At 39.9% G+C, this 17,483-nt stretch overlaps 1 protein-coding gene across 2 annotated transcripts in view; it reads left to right on the forward strand.

Annotated features, from left to right (window-relative positions):
• The window catches only part of ITPR2 (inositol 1,4,5-trisphosphate receptor type 2), a 593,100-nt gene that overhangs the window by 238,586 nt on the left and 337,031 nt on the right, over positions 1-17,483 (forward strand). For both annotated transcript variants that reach the window (XM_070788589.1, XM_070788588.1), the window contains exons 25-26: positions 1,090-1,255; positions 2,518-2,691. In XM_070788589.1, coding sequence (XP_070644690.1) covers positions 1,090-1,255; positions 2,518-2,691 — 340 coding nt within the window. The remainder of the gene's footprint in view (positions 1-1,089; positions 1,256-2,517; positions 2,692-17,483) is intronic.

Raw genomic sequence — 17,483 nt, forward strand, 5'->3', positions numbered from 1 at the left:
TGATTTTCACCATAAAATAAACCAACTTTTCATCCGGGTAATCTAGCCCAGAGTCCGAATACCGGAGACTCGCGGAGTTGCCCTGGCTATGGCCTTGCCTGTGTGCGTGCGCATGCGCATGCGCGTGCTGTCCCTCACTACCTCCCCGCCTGTCCTGAGGAGGTTTTGGGCCTTGTAGGGAAGTGGGGGGCGGTGGGGGGTGGTAAATTGGCCCTTGCTGCTGCTGCTGCTGCTAAGTTGCTTCAGTCGTGTCTGACTCTGTGCGACCCCAGAGACGGCAGCCCACCAGGCTCCCCCATCCCTGGGATTCTCCAGGCAAGAACACTGGAGTGGGTTGCCATTTCCTTCTCCAATGCGTGAAAGTGAAAAGTGAAAGGGAAGTCGCTCAGTCGTGTCCGACTCCTAGCGACCCCACGGATGCAGCCTACCAGGCTACTGCGTCCATGGGATCTATCCAACTGATATGCCTTCTCAATAAGCGCTTCTGGATTGATTCAGATTCTGTCTTTTGTCTGTACCTAGATTACCAGATCATCCCAGTTTGCCTGCGGCTTTCCTAGTGCAATCACTGAGCGTCCCCCATCTTAGGAACCTTCTCAGTCTTGGACAGACTGGGAATTTGGTCACCCCTCCTTTCATGGACAGTCACAAGCTTTTCTTTATGTTCCGTTTCCTCATTCGTTGTGCCTGCAAGCTAAGTCGCTTCAGTCGTGTCCGAATCTTTGTGACTCTATGGATTGTAGCCCTCCAGCCTCCTCTGTTTCTGGGGATTCTCCAGACAAGAATAATGGAGTGGGTTGCCATGCCCTTCTCCAGGGGATCTTCCCAACCCAGGAATCAAACCCACGTCTCTTATGTCTCCTGCATTGGCAGGTAGATTCTTTACTACTAGCGCCACCCTGGGAAGCCCCCTTATTAGTAACATGAGGCCAAAGAAAGTAAAAATGCCTTCCTTGGCAACTTCCAATTTTTTGTGGAGGGGTGATGGTGGAAATGGTGTAAGTCTGAGAATGTATACACAATATTAGCCACTTATGACTAGATTTTATGTAAATACAAGTCTTTTAGAATGATTTTTTGGTTTTACAGAAAGGAGAAAAATCCAGTTCAACTTGATGACGAAGGAGGCAGGACGTTTTTACGGGTTCTTATTCATCTGATCATGCATGACTACCCGCCTCTGCTATCAGGAGCCCTGCAGCTGCTGTTCAAGCACTTCAGCCAGAGAGCGGAAGTTTTACAGGCATTTAAACAGGTGAGATTGAGTAGCCTTCAGTGCTTCCACCCACAGAGGCTCTGAAATGTTGTTTATAGCATCCAACCTGACTTAATGGTTGCAGAGTTAATGAGACTGCAGCTTTTCCTGGGGACACTTTCTATTTTTAAAGATAGATATGGCCTTGTCTGCAGCTAAGACATGCTCTATTTTAGAAGGTGATTTTTCAGTTAATATCTTTAATGTGGATGATAGGCACTAAGATTTAGGAAGGCACTGAGGGATAATAACATATTAGGAATTTTGTTGCCCCTGCTGTTATTCTGACCCTAAATTTTACTGAACAGTATGGGTATTGCACCGAAATCAATGTTTTGTGATTGAAAAATATATGAATCCAAAAGAGAAGAATTGTGATGGAGCTAATCTTTTTCTTTGTCATCTTTGAATGATACCAATTTTGAGACCATGAATGAGGACTATCTCCAGGCTTATATATATTTCACTAATAGTTCCTTAATAGAGCATTGATCTTCATTAGGAAATTTTACAGGAATATGTTAAAATATGAAATAATTAAAAGTAATTATATAAGTAGATAAAACTATTCATGTATTCTGGAGAAGGCAATGGCAACCCACTCCAGTACTCTTGCCTGGAAAATCCCATGGACAGAGGAGCCTGGTAGGCTGCAGTCCATGGGGTCGCAAAGAGTCGGGCACGACTGAGCAACTTCACTTTCACTTTGCACTTTCACGCATTGGTGAAGGAAATGGCAACCCACTCCAGTGTTCTTGCCTGGAGAATCCCGGGGACAGGGGAGCCTGGTGGGCTGCCGTCTATGGGGTCGCACAGAGTCGGACACGACTGAAGAGACTTAGCAGCAGCAGCATTCATATACTCACATAATATATACAAATTAAGCTTCAGACTGTATGGGTATTTTCTTCCACTTATTTTTATGTTTCTACCTGTTTCAAACAGGGGGTCTCAGAAGAATTAACTTTATCAGTAAAATTACAGTTGGGGTATCTTTTACTTTAAATTACTCTTTAACATTTTGAAAAGCATTGTTAGGGCTCACTTTTTTATACGTTTAATTCCTTATAACATGCGAATATATTAAGTGGAATTTACAGATACTTTCAGGTAAATTTTCATGATCAATATACATGTAAAATATCCATAAATAGCCTAGAAATACTAAACTTCAACTGAAGGACACATATGTTGAAAGACTTGGGGTTCTTGACATAAATGAAATTCCGTAAGTAAATCGAGGATTGAAATTCTGTTTCCAGGTGCAGTTGCTGGTGTCTAATCAGGATGTAGATAACTACAAGCAGATCAAGGCAGATTTAGACCAGCTTCGACTCACTGTAGAGAAATCGGAGTTATGGGTTGAGAAGAGCAGCAGCTATGAGAATGGAGAAATGGGTGAAAATCAAGTAAAAGGTGGTGAAGAGCCAATTGAGGTTTGTTTTCAAGATCTAAATTGAAATCATCCGAACAATATCTTTTAAACCAGCATAAAATTTCCATTTGCCAAGTTGATAATCCACATAAACTTGTACTTTGGTTAATTCTTGTTAATTGTTCTCATTATATCATCTGCCTCCTTTTTCACTCTTTCTCCTTCCCACTCTCAGTCTTATAATCCAAGAATCAAGACAACAGGATGGAGTGAGGTGGAGAGAAAAGGAGTAGGTTGTAAGCCTAAACCTATGAAGAGAGGGGAATTTTCATTTTTAACATTCATGGTGGCTTTTTTATCACCAACCTATAAATCATTCATTATTGAATATCCTTATAAATAAGTAAAAATACCCAAATGAAAGGACATTGCCAACATGAAAATCCCCCAAATTTGTTTGATCTGAAAAATGGTAAAATGGTGTTCATAAGTCTTTTGTTATATTGGTTTTAGTTTTCACTGGGCTAATTTCATTGCTGTTTCTGCATTTTGCTAAATGCTAAATAAACCATTAAAATTTTTTAAGCATTTTTTAGATCAGTGCCGACACCATAATTGATAATATATTGAGTTTCTTAAATACCTGTCCAGTGTTTTATTTAGTTATTATTTTTTAATTTGGCTGTATTGAGTTTTAGTTTCAACATGCGAGATGTTCGATCTTAGTTTTGTCATGCAGAATCTTTAGTTGTGGCTGTGGACTCTTAGTTGTGGCATGTGGAATCTAGTTCTCTGACCATGATCCAAATGGTCAAAGCTGGGTTCCCTGCTTTGAGAGTACCAGATTTTAGCCACTGGACCACAGGGAAGTCCCTATTTAGTTATTATTTTAATCTATAGGAATGTAAACTGTTTAGAGGGGTTTACCTGCTCCGACTTTTCTGTTTGTTGCAATACCCAAAGTATTTTGTAGTGTAGGGTGTTGAGTAGGAGGTAATTAGTGGGAATGGAAAATAATAAGATGCTGAAAAATTCCAAAGGGAAGTTCAGTGGTAGGTAACTACTTTCTACTTGTCTCAGGACTAATCGCCACTGATCTGCACAATATTTTTGACTTAATTCTTTAGAAACTTTTCTGTGATTTTATGATATAAGTTGGCTCAATGGTAAAGAATCTGGCTGCCAGTACAGGAGACGCAGGAGACATGGGTTCAATTTGTGGGTCGGGAAGATCCCTTGGAGGTGGAAATGGCAACCCACTCCAGTATTGTTGCCTGGAGAATCCCCATGGACAGAGGAGCTTGGTGGGCAATAGTCTATGGCGTCGCAAAGAGTCAGACACGACTTAGCAACTAAGTACATACACGCATGTGATATAAGTTAGTGGCATGCAGAATTTCTACAGCCTTTTTGTTGTTGTTGAAATGGAGTTCTTCCATAGCATTTAAGATATAAGAGAAAATTCAACACTTATATAGTATTTGCTATATTACCAACTCTTACAGCAGAAACTGTCATGCAAGGTATATTTTTTTAAAATGTTACAGTAGACTTTGGAGATAGTTATAAAGATCACATTTCTGAATCAGCTGAATTAACTGAAATTCAGAAAACCCAAGGATTTTCTCACTATCAAGCAGCTCTATGTGATTTTTAACTCACGTCTTTTTAATGATAAACTCCAGGCTCTTTAAAGTGTAAAATTGCACTTTCTGATACAATATTTAAAGTTATTAAGAGATGTATTATGCTTTCATGAAGTTAGAATACCTCTTCCTTTTACAAATACATATTTTGTAAATATTCTAGAGGATAAATGTAATGTTTCTTTCCTTTTCAGAACTTTTCATTATTTTATTTTAATAGAGAACAACTCTAAACCTTAGGAAAAATGCATTATGCTTCTTTGTAAAAGTTTGCCCAGAAAATCACTTAAGAGTAGAAGTGAGATGTTCTGTGAGGGATGTCAGTTGCTAGTCTACAGTTTAAGTTCCCAGTCATGAGGAAAAGTGGAGAAAGAATCTGTCTTAAGTGTATATCCACAACATCCTCATAGTAGTTTAATAAAAGTTTGTGTTGATGTGAGAAAGATGAATAAGTCATCTGATGATAGTCATTTTATTAAAAATAAAATTGCATTACATATAGGCTATAAAACTTTTTCTAGGGACTTCAGATGAATATAAATCAATAAAGTTGAAATATATTATTTATTTGTTGAGGTTGGGATTTATCAGTTCAGCACATGTTAATAATTTTAGGTACTTAAAGCAGGAAGTGATTTAATACAAGGAATCAAATTTTAGGACAGTCTAGACGAATACAGTTTTAGAGGCTGCCTTTGGACTATAGAGTTCAGGGTCAAACAATCAACCATGATTCAGAGGCCAAGAATCTGCATCAGCTGCTGTATAAATACTACAGCCACCAGCACTGACTCGTACCTTAGACACGTATGGACCCCTCAGATCTGTTGGGATTTTCTTTTCACCCCGTACACCCTCAGGAAGATGTATGGGCCTTGAATGGACAGGGCATTCAGAGGATAGGTTTTGGTGTCAGACACCCTAGAATTTGCCACTCACTATATGTGTGACTTTGGGCAACTGATTTGAATTCTTTCAGTTTTGTTTTCATTGTCCATTCAGTGAACTTAATAATGATACTTAGCTCATAGTGTTACCATGAAGATTAAATGAGTGAACTCTGTGCATATGGTGTGTCAGTTGATATGACTTCAGTGGGAGAATATAGACAATACGGTGACATTTTAGTTACCAACAAGTCAAGAAGTAAGTCTCCAGCTTTAGTTAATGTATTGTCTCAGTGCAGTCATTATGGACCAGTGGCCTTACACTGAGACTGATCTTCCTCATGGTTGCATCAGGATATCCTCATCCTAGCATCACAACACCCCGAGAAAGAATGTCTGTGCTTGTCTGGGTCTCCTGCTCAACAGCAAGTAGACCTTTCCCAGGTGCCCCTCAGTAGATTCTATCTCATGTCTCCTTGGCTGAAGCAGGACCACATGTTTACCTCTAAACCAAGGGGCTGTGAGTTTAGACTAAATAAAAGATGCTCTACAGGCTACTAGAATACTCTCTCCTGAGTTATGTGGGGGAAGGATAAACAAAATCAGAATCTGCTTGTGGGGCTTCCCTGGTGTTCAGTGGCTAAGACTCCATGCTATCAATGTGTGGGGCCTGAATTCAATCCCTGATCGGGCAACTAGGTCCCACATGTTGCAAGTAAGAGTTTACATGCTGCAGCTAAAGCCTGAATGCCTCAACTAAAGATCCTGCGTGCTGCAACTAACACCCGAGGCAACCAAATAAGTAAATAAATATTTTAAAAAATCTGCTGGCAAGGGAGAAGGAAGTAAGGATGTAGGTTAGCAACCAACAGTGTCTGCCAAAAATCTGTAGTCAGTGAATGCTTGTTATAATTATTGTTGGTTTTTATGTGTAGCATATTGTGCTGTTTGTTATGATCCATATGGAATTATGAAATCTTAAAGGATACTTGTAGAGTTATCAAGTCCATTTCCTATGTGGTATTTGTCTGTCTCTAAATAGCTCACCTAAGTGAGATATTTCTTAAAACAAACTTCTGTGATGGGAAATTCAATACCTCCTGAGGTAGAACAGTCTGTTGAAATTAGTGTATTGCTTGAGAAATAGAATATTACCAATAAAATGTCCCCATGGTCCATCCCTATATTCCAGAGGAAACCATTTTCATGAGTTTATGTTAATAATTTCCTTACTTATCATACTGGTTTTACTATGTGTATCTGTGTTTCTAAAACATTTAACAAATGAAAAGAATTTCATTTAGTTTTTTTTTTTTTTATTGGAGTCCAGTTGCTTTATAATGTGTTAGTTTCTACTGTACAGCACAATAAACCAGCTGTACCTGTACATACATTCCTTCCTTTCTGGGCTTCCTTCCTATGCATGTTACCACAGTGCATTAAGTAGAGTTCTTTGTGCTAGACAGTGTGTTCTCATTAGTTATCTGTTTTATACACAGTGTCAATAGTGTTCGTGTGTCAATCCCAGTCTCCCAATTCCTCCCATCTTCTTGCTTTCCCCCTTGGTGTTCTCTATGTCTGTGTCTCTGTTTCTGCTTTTCAAATAGGATCATCTACACCATTTTTCCCTCTGATAGCTCAGATGGTAAAGAAACTGCTTGCAGTATAGGAGGCCAGAGTTCGATCCCTGGGTTGGGAAGATCCCCTAGAGAAGGAAATGGCAACCCACTCTAGTATTCTTGACTGGAGAATTCCATGGACAGAGGAGCCTGATGAGCTATGGTCCATGGGATCACAGACAACTGAGCAACTAACACACACACACAAACATATGATTTTTTTTAGATTCCACATATATATATATTAATATACAATATTTATTTTTCTCTTTCTGACTTATTTCACTTTGTATGACACTCTCTAGGCCCATCCATGTCTCAATAGATGACCCAATTCATTCATTTTTATGACTGAGTAATATTTCATTGTATTAAATTCTGAGAGTAAAACTTAGGCAGAAGTTTTTTTTTTTCCTTCAACATAAATCTCAGCAAGATCTTTTTTGACCAACCTCCTCGAGTAATGAAAATAAAAACCAAAATAAACAAATGAGACCTAATTAAACTTAAAAGCTTTTGTACAACAAAGGAGACCATAAACAAAATAAAAAGATAGTCATCAGAATGGGAGAAAATATTTGCTAATAAAGCAACTGACAGGAATAATCTCTCAAGTATATAAACAGTTCATGAAGCTCAATATCAAAAAAACAAACAACCCAATCAAAAAATGAGCAGAAGACCTAAATAATTATTTAGTCTGTTTTAGGTATGTTTTTGTTCTCTGTCTTTGTTGTTGTGTAGCAGTGACTTATTTTATTTTCTCTAATATACATTATTACATTTCATGCAGATGTTTATCTAATAAACTCTTGATGGACATTTTTATTCTTTACAGTTGTAGTGTGTTGAAAGGAAATTTGCTACCAAAAGGAGCTTTAAAAACTTTGAAATGTCACCTGATGCACATGTTTAAGAGACCCTTCAGGATATATATTTAGGTGTAAACATCTAGTATGATTACCAAATAATGTCCGTTGCTTTCCAAATGCCAAATGATACTCCTGGGGTATGTAAGAATTTCTGTAATTGCCCATCATGAAGACTCCTGGTTTTCTCACTTTTTCATTTTTGATAATTGGATGTGTTTGGTATATTATCCCTGTATGATTTTCATTTTGCTGGGTTTTTATGAAGTTGAGCATGTTTTTATATGTTTATTGGACATTTCACTTCTTCCAGTTTCAGTTTAGTTCAGTTCAGTCGCTCAGTCATGTCCGACTCTTTGCGGCCCAATGAATCGCAGCACACCAGGCCTTCTTGTCCATCACCAACTCCCAGAGTTCACTCAGACTCACGTCTATCGAGTCAGTGATGCCATCCAGCCATCTCATCCTCTGTCGTCCCCTTCTCCTCCTGCCCCCAATCCCTCCCAGCATCAGAGTCTTTTCCAATGAGTCAGCTCTTCACATGAGGTGGCCAAAGTACTGGAGTTTCAGCTTTAGCATCATTCCTTCCAAAGAAATGCCAGGGCTGATCTCCTTCAGAATGGACTGGTTGGATCTCCTTGCAGTCCAAGGGACTCTCAAGAGTCTTCTCCAACACCACAGTTCAAAAGCATCAATTCTTCGGCGCTCAGCCTTCTTCACAGTCCAACTCTCACATTCTGTGTGGGCAGGTAGTTAGATCCTACCAATTCATGTGTACCTACTACTGAGTTAAAAAATCTTTTTTATATCAAGTCATGGTGATGCTCTAAGTTTAAAATTGAGTATTGTCTTTTCATATGTTATTTCTTCTTTACTTGTTTTAGTGGGTGTTGGTAAGATTTTCTGGTACAGTATTGAGCAGATGTGGTGATAATGGCATTTTTGTTTTGCTTCTGATTTTAAAGGGAATAATTTTAATATTTCACTATTGAACATGATGGTTATTATACTTTTTTGTAGATACCTTTTATCAATTGAGGAAATTCTCTCCTGTTTTTCATTTGCTACTTTTTACCATGAATAGTTATGATTTTAATTTAATGCAGTGTGTGCATCTATCAAGATGATGTTTTCTTTAATTTTTATATGCTAATTTTAATAACATGAATCATCAATAGACTTCTATAGTAACCTTGTATTCTAGAATAAATATGTCTTGATGATATTTTATACAGTACTGCATCTAGCTTCCAAGGATTTTGTTTACCATTTTACATCTATGTTATCAGTGAGGTTGGTCTCTAATCTTGCTTTCTTGTACTGTTCCTGTCAGTTGTTGGTATCAAGGTTAGACTAGTTCCATAATGAAGTGAGTTATAGATTCTTACCCTTTCTTTGGGTAAGATTGGAATTGTCTCTTCTGTCAGTGTTCGGTAGAACTTGTCTAAGTTTGCATGGGCCTTGGATTTAGTGTGGGTAGATTTTAACTAGTAATTAATATTGTAGAGATTATAAATTCATTAAACTTTTCTCTTGTAGGTCAACTTATATATTATTCTAGTTGTATACTTTAGTTTTCAAATTTATTCATCTTTCACTATCTTTAAAATTTCTGTTACATCTGTAGCTTCATACCCCCTTTTCATTCTCTTCTTTTTCCTTTTAGATTTCACTCTTTGGGTTGTACAATTCTGTGAGTTTTGACAAATGTATGATATCAGGTACAATCTCACCAGAGCTGTACGTATTTTATTCATCTTTTTAAATGAATTTATTTTTGGCTTGTTAAGCTCCTGGGCTTGTTTGCTATTTCATTATATTTATCGTATTATACTCTAGCCTTTTACGTTGACATACTTTGCAGACTTAAAAAAAATGGATGGTATAATTTCTAAGGAGCTGCATCCCACAGATTTTGACAAATGGTATTCCACAGGATGGGAAAAGGTCAGTTTTCATTACGATCTCCAAGAAGAACAATGTTAAAGAATGTTCAAATTACCATACAACTGCTCTTATTACACATGCTGGCAAGACTGTGCTCGAAATCCCTCAAGTTAGACTTCAGCAGTACATGAACAAAGAACTTCCAGATGTAGAAGCTGAGTTTAGAAAAGGCAGAGGAACCAGATATCAAATTGCCAATATTTCACTGAATCATGGAGAAAGAAAGGGAGTTCCAGAAAAACATCTACTTCTTCTTCATTCAGTACACTCAAGCCTTTGACTATGTGGATCACAGTAAACTGCAGAAAATTCTTGAAGAGACGAGAGTACCCAACCACCTTACCTGTCTCCTGAGAAACTTGTTTGTGGGTCACAACTGGATGTGAAACAATGGACTGGTTCAAAACAGGGAAAGGAGTGCAACAAGGCTGTATATTGTCACCCTGCTTATTTGACTTACATGCAGAGTACATCATGAGAAATGGGTGTGTTGGATGAATCGCAAGCTGGAATCAAGATTACTGGGAGCAGTGTCAACAACCTCAGATATGCAGATGATACCACTCTAATGGCAGAAAGTGAAGGGGAACTAAAGAGCCTCTTGATGAGAGTGAAAGAAGAGAGTGAAATAACTGGCTTGATGCTCAACATTAAAAAAACCTTAAGATCATGGCATATGGTCCCACCACTTAATGGCAAATAAAAGGGGGAAAAGTAGAAGCAGTGATAGATTTTATTTTCTTGGGCTCCAAAATCCCTATGGACAGTGACTGCAGCCATGAAATTAAAAGATGCTTGTTCCATGGAAGAAAAGCTATGACAAACCTAGACAGTGTTTTCCAAAGCAGAGACATCACTTTGCTGACAAAGGTCCATATAATCAAAGCTGTGTTTTTGCCAGTAGTCCTGTACAGATGTGAGAGTTGGCAAATAAAGAAGGCTGAGCTCCAAGAAATTGATGCTTTTGAACTGTGGTGTTGGAAAAGACTCTTGAGAGTCCCTTGGACTGCAAGGAGATCTAACCAGTCAGTCCTAAAGGAAATCAACCTTGAATATTCTTTGGAAGGACTGTTGCTGAAGCTGAAGTTCTAATACTTTGGCTGCCTGATGCAAAGAGCTGACTCACTGGAAATGACCCTGATGCTGGGAAAGATTGAAGGCAACAGGAGAAGGAAACAACAGAGGATGAGATGGTTAGGTAGTATGCACATGAATTTGAGCAAATTCTGGGAGATAGTGGAGGACAGAAGAGCCTGGTCTGCTCTAGTCCATGGGGTCACAAAGAGTGAACACGACTTAGTGACTGAACAGCAACAATTTTTATTATTGTTCAATATTAGATATTAAAATTTTTCATTATGATTTCTTCTTTGGCCCAGGATAGTTACTTAGAAATGAACTTTTAAATTTCCAAATACACTTGCAAAATTTAAACACTTCTTTGGCTGTTGAACCTTTAATTAACACACAACAAGAGAATGTGATTATGATGATACCAGTTCTCCCAAGATTTGTTGGGACTGCTTTATGGTCTATTATATCTTCAGGTTTTAGAACTATCTTCTCATGCTCGAATAGAATGTGAATGGGTACAGGATTCCTTATATGTGACTAGCAAATAGAGCTTATTGTATTTAAATCATCCATCTACTCACTAATAATTTTGTTTTCTCTCTTTTTTCATGGTCACAATTTTATTTATGAAGTTCATTTGTTCAACTTTTTAAAAATTATTTTTAGTGGAGTATAGTTGCTTTACAGTGTTCAATTAGTTTCGACTGTGCAACAAAATGAATCAGCCATACATATACATATATCCCCTCCCTTTTGGACTTCTTTCCTGTTCAGGTCACCAGAGTGCATTAAGTAGAGTTCCTTGCTATATAGTATGTTCTCATTAGTTAATGTTCTGCTGACAAAGGTCTGTATGGTCAAGGCCATGGTCTTCCCAGTGGTCATGTGCAGTCGCGAGAGTTGGACCGTAGAGAAGATGGAGCATTGAAGAATTGATGCCTTTGAACTGTGGTGCTGGAGGGGACTCCTGAGAGTCCCTTGGACAGCAAGGAGATAAGACCAGTCAATCTGAAGGGAAATCAGCCCTGAATATACTCGTTGGAGGGACGAGTATATTTCAACTGATGCTGAAGTTGAAACTCCAGTATTTTGGTCATCTGATAAGAATGGCTGACTCATTGGAAAAGTCACTGATGATGGGAAAGTTTGAGGGCAGAAGGAGAAGAGGGCATCAGTGGATGAGATGGCTGGATGGCATCACCGATGCAATAGACATGAACTTGGGCAAACTTTGGGAGATGATGAAGGACAGAGAGGCCTGGCGTGCTGCAGTCCACAGGGTCACAAAGAGTCGGACAAGACTGAGCAACTGAACAACAACATGAGTTATGTATTTTATGCACAGTATCAATAGTGTATATGTGTCAATCCCAGTCTCCCAGTTCCTCCCCTATTCCCCCCAACTAGGTATCCATACATTTGTTCACAATGTCTTTGTTTTCTTGATGTAGCCATAATTGAGAGAGATTTGCTTACATTTCTCACTGTAGTGGTAAACTTATCAGTTTCCCCTGTAGTTCTATTAACCTTTATATGTTTTAAGTCTATTTTATTAGATACATATAAATTTTAAACTGTTTTTAACTAGAAACAAAAACATTTTATCATTTGCCAGTTATTTTCTTCCACTTGTGTTGATATTGTTCCGTGTCTTCTGGCAGCATTACTGCTGTTGAGAAGTTTATTGTGTATTGAACGTGGTGGTTTAGTCACTAAGTTGTGTCCGACTCTTGTGACCCCATGGACTGTAGCCTGCCAGGCTCCATGGGATTCTCCAGGCAAGAATACTGGAATGGGTGGCCATTTCCTTCTCCAGAGGATCTTCCCGACAGATCGATCGAACCCTGGTCTCCTGCATTGCAGGCAGATTCTTTCTTAACTTAGATATGAGGGAAACCTCGTATTGAATAGTGGTGCTTTGATTCTGATCTTACAACTGCTCAGTCTTTTCATTCGTATCTGACTCTTCGCATGTTACTTAAACCTTATTATTTTTTTCATATCAATTAGTTTCTTTTTTATATTTCCCATACCTGAGACTTTGTGCTGAATTTGAATAATTTCTTTAGACTTGTCTAAGTTGCTTTTCAGGTATGTCTTATTTGTAGTTAACTTCACTTCTTTTAAAAATTTCAGCCATTATACTTTATCACACCTGTGACTTGATTAAAAAATCTTTTTGGTCATTTTTATTATCTGTTGTCACTTGCTGATTCTTGTGATTCCACGTGGCTATTTTATGGCCTTGTATGTAGTGCTAATTCCAGGATCTGAAGTACTTGTGAATTTCTTATGTTTTTTACACTTGTTTCATTATCTATTTGGTCATCTTTGATTATGAGCTCATATCTTCATTTAATAGACTTTGTTTTTAGAGCAGTTTTAGGTTTAGAGAAACATTGCGCAGAAAGTATAGTGAATGCCTATACATCCGCTCCTTCCTTCCCTTCATTTTTCTATTATTAGCGTGCATGCAAGAAAAGTTGCTTCAGCTGTGTCCCGCTCTTTGAGACCCTATGAACTGTAACCTGCCAGGCTCCTCTGTCCATGGGATTCTCTAGGCAAGAATACTGGAGTGGATTGCCGTGCCCTCCTCCAGGGGATCTTCCTGACCCAGGGACCAACACTGAGTCTCCTGTGTCTCCTTCATTGGCAGGCAGGTTCTTTACCACTCATGCCACCATTAATTAATATGGTACATTTGGTGCAACTGATAAGACAATACTGATACATTATTATTAACTGAAGGTCATAGTTTATTTCAGGTTTTGCTCTTTGTTGGAAAGGCTACCCACCCACTCCAGTATTCTGGCCTGGAGAATTCCATGGACTATACAGTCCATGGTGTCGCAAAGAGCTGGACACGACTGAAGGACTTTCACTTTCACTTCACACACACAGAACAGAAAGGAAACAAAGCCTGGCTCCCAAGGAAGATGGGAGGTCTGACCAGAAACCCGTGTTAGAACCAGGGGTACCTAAAGGAAACACTCAGTGATAAACCAGGGAAACGCATGGCCCATGGAAGAGCAAAGGGGTACCTGTTTTGTCTTGGTAAAAGCCAAAATGGGGAGAAAAACTCTCCTGAGCTCAAGACAAGTGCACTTGCACTCAAGATTTGGGACTAGAATTCCCACTAGTAAAAGGCCCCAAAAGTTCCAAGTCAAAAACTCTGATTAACATATTCACAAAATGTCATATCCCAAAGTGGCTCTGTAAGGCAAATGAAATCTTCTCTGGGTTAAACAAACCCCAGAGGAATTCACATATTCCAAGGAATCTAAGTTCATAATACACTTTTAAAATTACGAAATATCTAAATAAACACATTCCCAAGGACTTCTACAAAAGTAGCCAAGTTAAAATTCAAATGGCCCTCCTGTTACGAAACCACTCGATCCTAGATACAAAGCCTATTTTAAGTATATTTCTGGGCTCACTGGAAATGGAGGGCAACTCTAAAGACCCCACCTTCCCTCTGTTATTGCTGTTGTTGTTTAGTCGCTCAGTCATGTCCGATTCTTTGTGACCCCATGAACCACAACATGCCAGTTTTCCCTGTCCTTCACTGTTTCCCAGAGCTTGCTCAAACTCATGTCCATTGAGTCAGTGATGCCATCCAACCAGGGCATCCTTTGTCTCACCCTCCATCTACCAAGTTAGAAAAGTAACCTCAAACCTGATCAGAGAGTTCTAAGCTTCTGGGCAACATGGTAAGTTTCCCTGAAGACAAATGCCAGTAACTCTGCAACTCAGAAAGACAAGTTAACTCTAAGCAAATACCAAGATCCTGCCTTCAGACGTCTCAGGCTCACAGTGCCCTCTGGCCACAGGTTGAGGTAATCCCACATACTGTAAGGAGCAAAACATGCCATCTTTCGGTCTCCAAGATACCAACTCGAAACCTACACCCAAATGTTTACAGCAGCTTTACGCAAAATGGCCCCAAATTGGAAGCAATCAGAGGTCTTTTAATAGATGAATTAGGATAAATAAACTTTAGTATATCCAGATAACGGAGTAGTATTCAGCGATAGAAAGTGCTTACAGGTTACGAAAAGAACGAAAGAACCTAAAATGTATATTGCTAAATGAAAGAGGCTAGTCTGAAAAAGAAGGCTGAGTGCCGAAGAACTGATGCTTTAGAATTGTGGTGCTGGAGAAGACTCTTGAGAGTCCTTTGGACAGCGAGGAGATCAAATCAGTCAGTCCTGAAAGAAATCAACCCTGAATATTCATAAGGACTGATGCTGAAGCTCCAATACTTTGGTCACCTGATGCAAAGAGCTCACTCATTAGAAAAGACACTGATGCTGGGAAAGATTGAAGGCAGGAGGAAAAGGGGTCAACAGAGGATGAGATGGTTGGATGTCATCACCAACTCAATGGACTTGAATTTGAGCAAGCTCCAGGAAATGGTGAAGGACAGGGAAGCCTGGCGTGCTGCAGTTCATGGGGTTGCAAAGAATCAGACACAAGTAAACAATTGAACAACAACAAAGTCTGAGAAAGCTACATACTGTATGAGTCCAGCTGTATTCTGGAGAAGGAAAAACTATACCTGAGACAGTACAATGATCATGGGTCCTCAGAGGTTCTGGGGTGTAGAGATTAAAAAGAGAGGAACAAACAGGTGGAGCAGAGAGGAATTTTAGGATGATGAAACTCTTCTATATGATACTATACGTACCATTACACATTTGTCAAAACCCGTAGAGTCTAACAACACACACAGTGAAAGTGAAAGTCACTCAGTCGTGCCCAGCTCTTTGAGTTGTGTGTATGTGTGTGTGTGTGTGTGTGTGTGATAAGTTAAAACTCAGTTGTTGGTTATCAACTCTGGCTGATACCCTTAAAGGCCAACAAATGGGTCAGTGCTTGATTATTACTTGGAAATGTCATGTATTTTTCTGGTTTCTGGCCTCCATTTGTTTCTTTCTCTTTACTAGTAGGAAATAGTTTAGGACTTCCCTGGTGGTCCAGTGGTAAAGAATTCGCCAGCCAGTACAGGGGACATGGGTTCGATCCTTGGCCTAGAAAGCTTCCACATGCTGTGGGGCAGCTAAGTCTGTGTGCCACAGCTACTGAGCACACACACTGCTACTACTGAAGCACTGGTGCTCCAGAGCCCATGCTCCGCAACAGGAGGAGCCACCATAGTGAGAAGCCCACGCACTGCAAAGAAGAGTAGCCACCACTCGCTGCATTGCTCGCAGCAGTGAAGACACAGTGCAGTCAAAAACAGAGAGAGAGAGATCGTTTAAATGTTGTTTTTATCTATCACTTCTTCTGCTGCTGCTGCTAATTCGCTTCAGTCACGTCTGACTCTGTGCATCCCCATAGACGGCAGCCCACCAGGCTCTGCCATCCCTGGGATTTTCCAGACAAGAACACTGGAGTGGGTTGCTATTTCCTTCTCCATTACATCAAAGTGAAAAGTGAAAGTGAAGTCTCTCAGTCGTGTCCGACTCTTAACGACCCCACGGACTGCAGCCCACCAGGCTCCTCTGTCCATGGGATTTTCCAGGCAAGAGTACTCGAGTGGGGTGCCATTGCCTTCTCCAATCTATCACTTCTGGATGTTGTGTAATCAGAGGGGTTTCTCTTTATTTCTGCTTTAGATAGTTCTTAAAAGTAGAAAACTCTTCTGTATTTTGAACCCATATATTTATCCTTGTAAGATCTTTTTGCTGATGCTAGATTTGAGCCAGTGTGAACCATATCTGGGGCTTCCCCTGTGGCTCAGTGGTAAAGAACCCACCTGCAGTGCAGGCAACATAGAAGACTCAGGTTCGATCTGATCCATGGGTTGGGAAGATCCCCTGGAGGAGCGCGTGGCAACCCACTCCAGTATTCTTGCCTGGAGAATCCCATGGACAGAGGAGCCTGGTGGGCTGCAGTCCATTGGGTCACAGCAAGCTGGACATGACTTAGTGACTGAACACACATGCATGATCAGACCATATCTGAACCTGCTCTACTTGATTGCTTTCATGTTTCTCCAGAGCACCACTCTTCTTTTGAACATTCTGCTAAAGGTACAACTTTATACCTTCACCGTCATGCTTCCATATCTTTGTACACACCTGAATTTCTCGTTTCCTTTCTTAATGTTTGATATGTAGAATCAAATCTAATATTTGAGATATGATGCTTGCTCTCAAAGATAACACAAACAGAATAACACCCACAAAACAGTATGACAAATGTATGATTAAATATTGAACTGTTGTATCACAGAAAAGAGAGATCAGTGTGGGCGTGACTGTGTGGAGAAGACTTCACTGTTTTATTTCTTTATGGCTGAGCTGGGTCTTTGGTGCTGGGTCTTTGGCTTTTCTATAGTTGTGGCAAACGGGGGCCACTCTCCAGCTGTGGTGCAGTGGATTCTCATTGCATCGCCTCTCGTGGTGCTGAGCATGGGCTCTAGGGCAGATGGGCTTCAGTAGTTGTGGCTCGAGGGCTCAGTAGTTGCAGCTCCCAGGCTCTAAAGCACAGGCTCAATGGCTATGGCGCACGCGGGCTCAGTTGCTGTGTGGCAAGTGGGCTCCTCCCCCGACCAGGGATCAAACCCGCCTCTGCTGCATTGGCAGGTGAATTCTTTACCAGTGAGGTGCCAGGGAAGCCCAGCTTCACTGTTTTAAAAGGTTGGGAGGATTTCCTTAGCTACTAATTCAGGAATAATCACAAGAGAAGCAGAATTCAACAGAAATAAGTGGTTTGTATTTGAAGTGGCTGGACATTGGGAACCCTTGAACATCTGGGGGAAGGATGGCTCAGCAAAAAGAGCCTAAAGGTGGGGACCAGTTAG

The sequence above is a fragment of the Bos indicus genome, chromosome 5 (assembly GCF_029378745.1).
Source record: "Bos indicus isolate NIAB-ARS_2022 breed Sahiwal x Tharparkar chromosome 5, NIAB-ARS_B.indTharparkar_mat_pri_1.0, whole genome shotgun sequence".
Taxonomy (NCBI): domain Eukaryota; kingdom Metazoa; phylum Chordata; class Mammalia; order Artiodactyla; family Bovidae; genus Bos; species Bos indicus.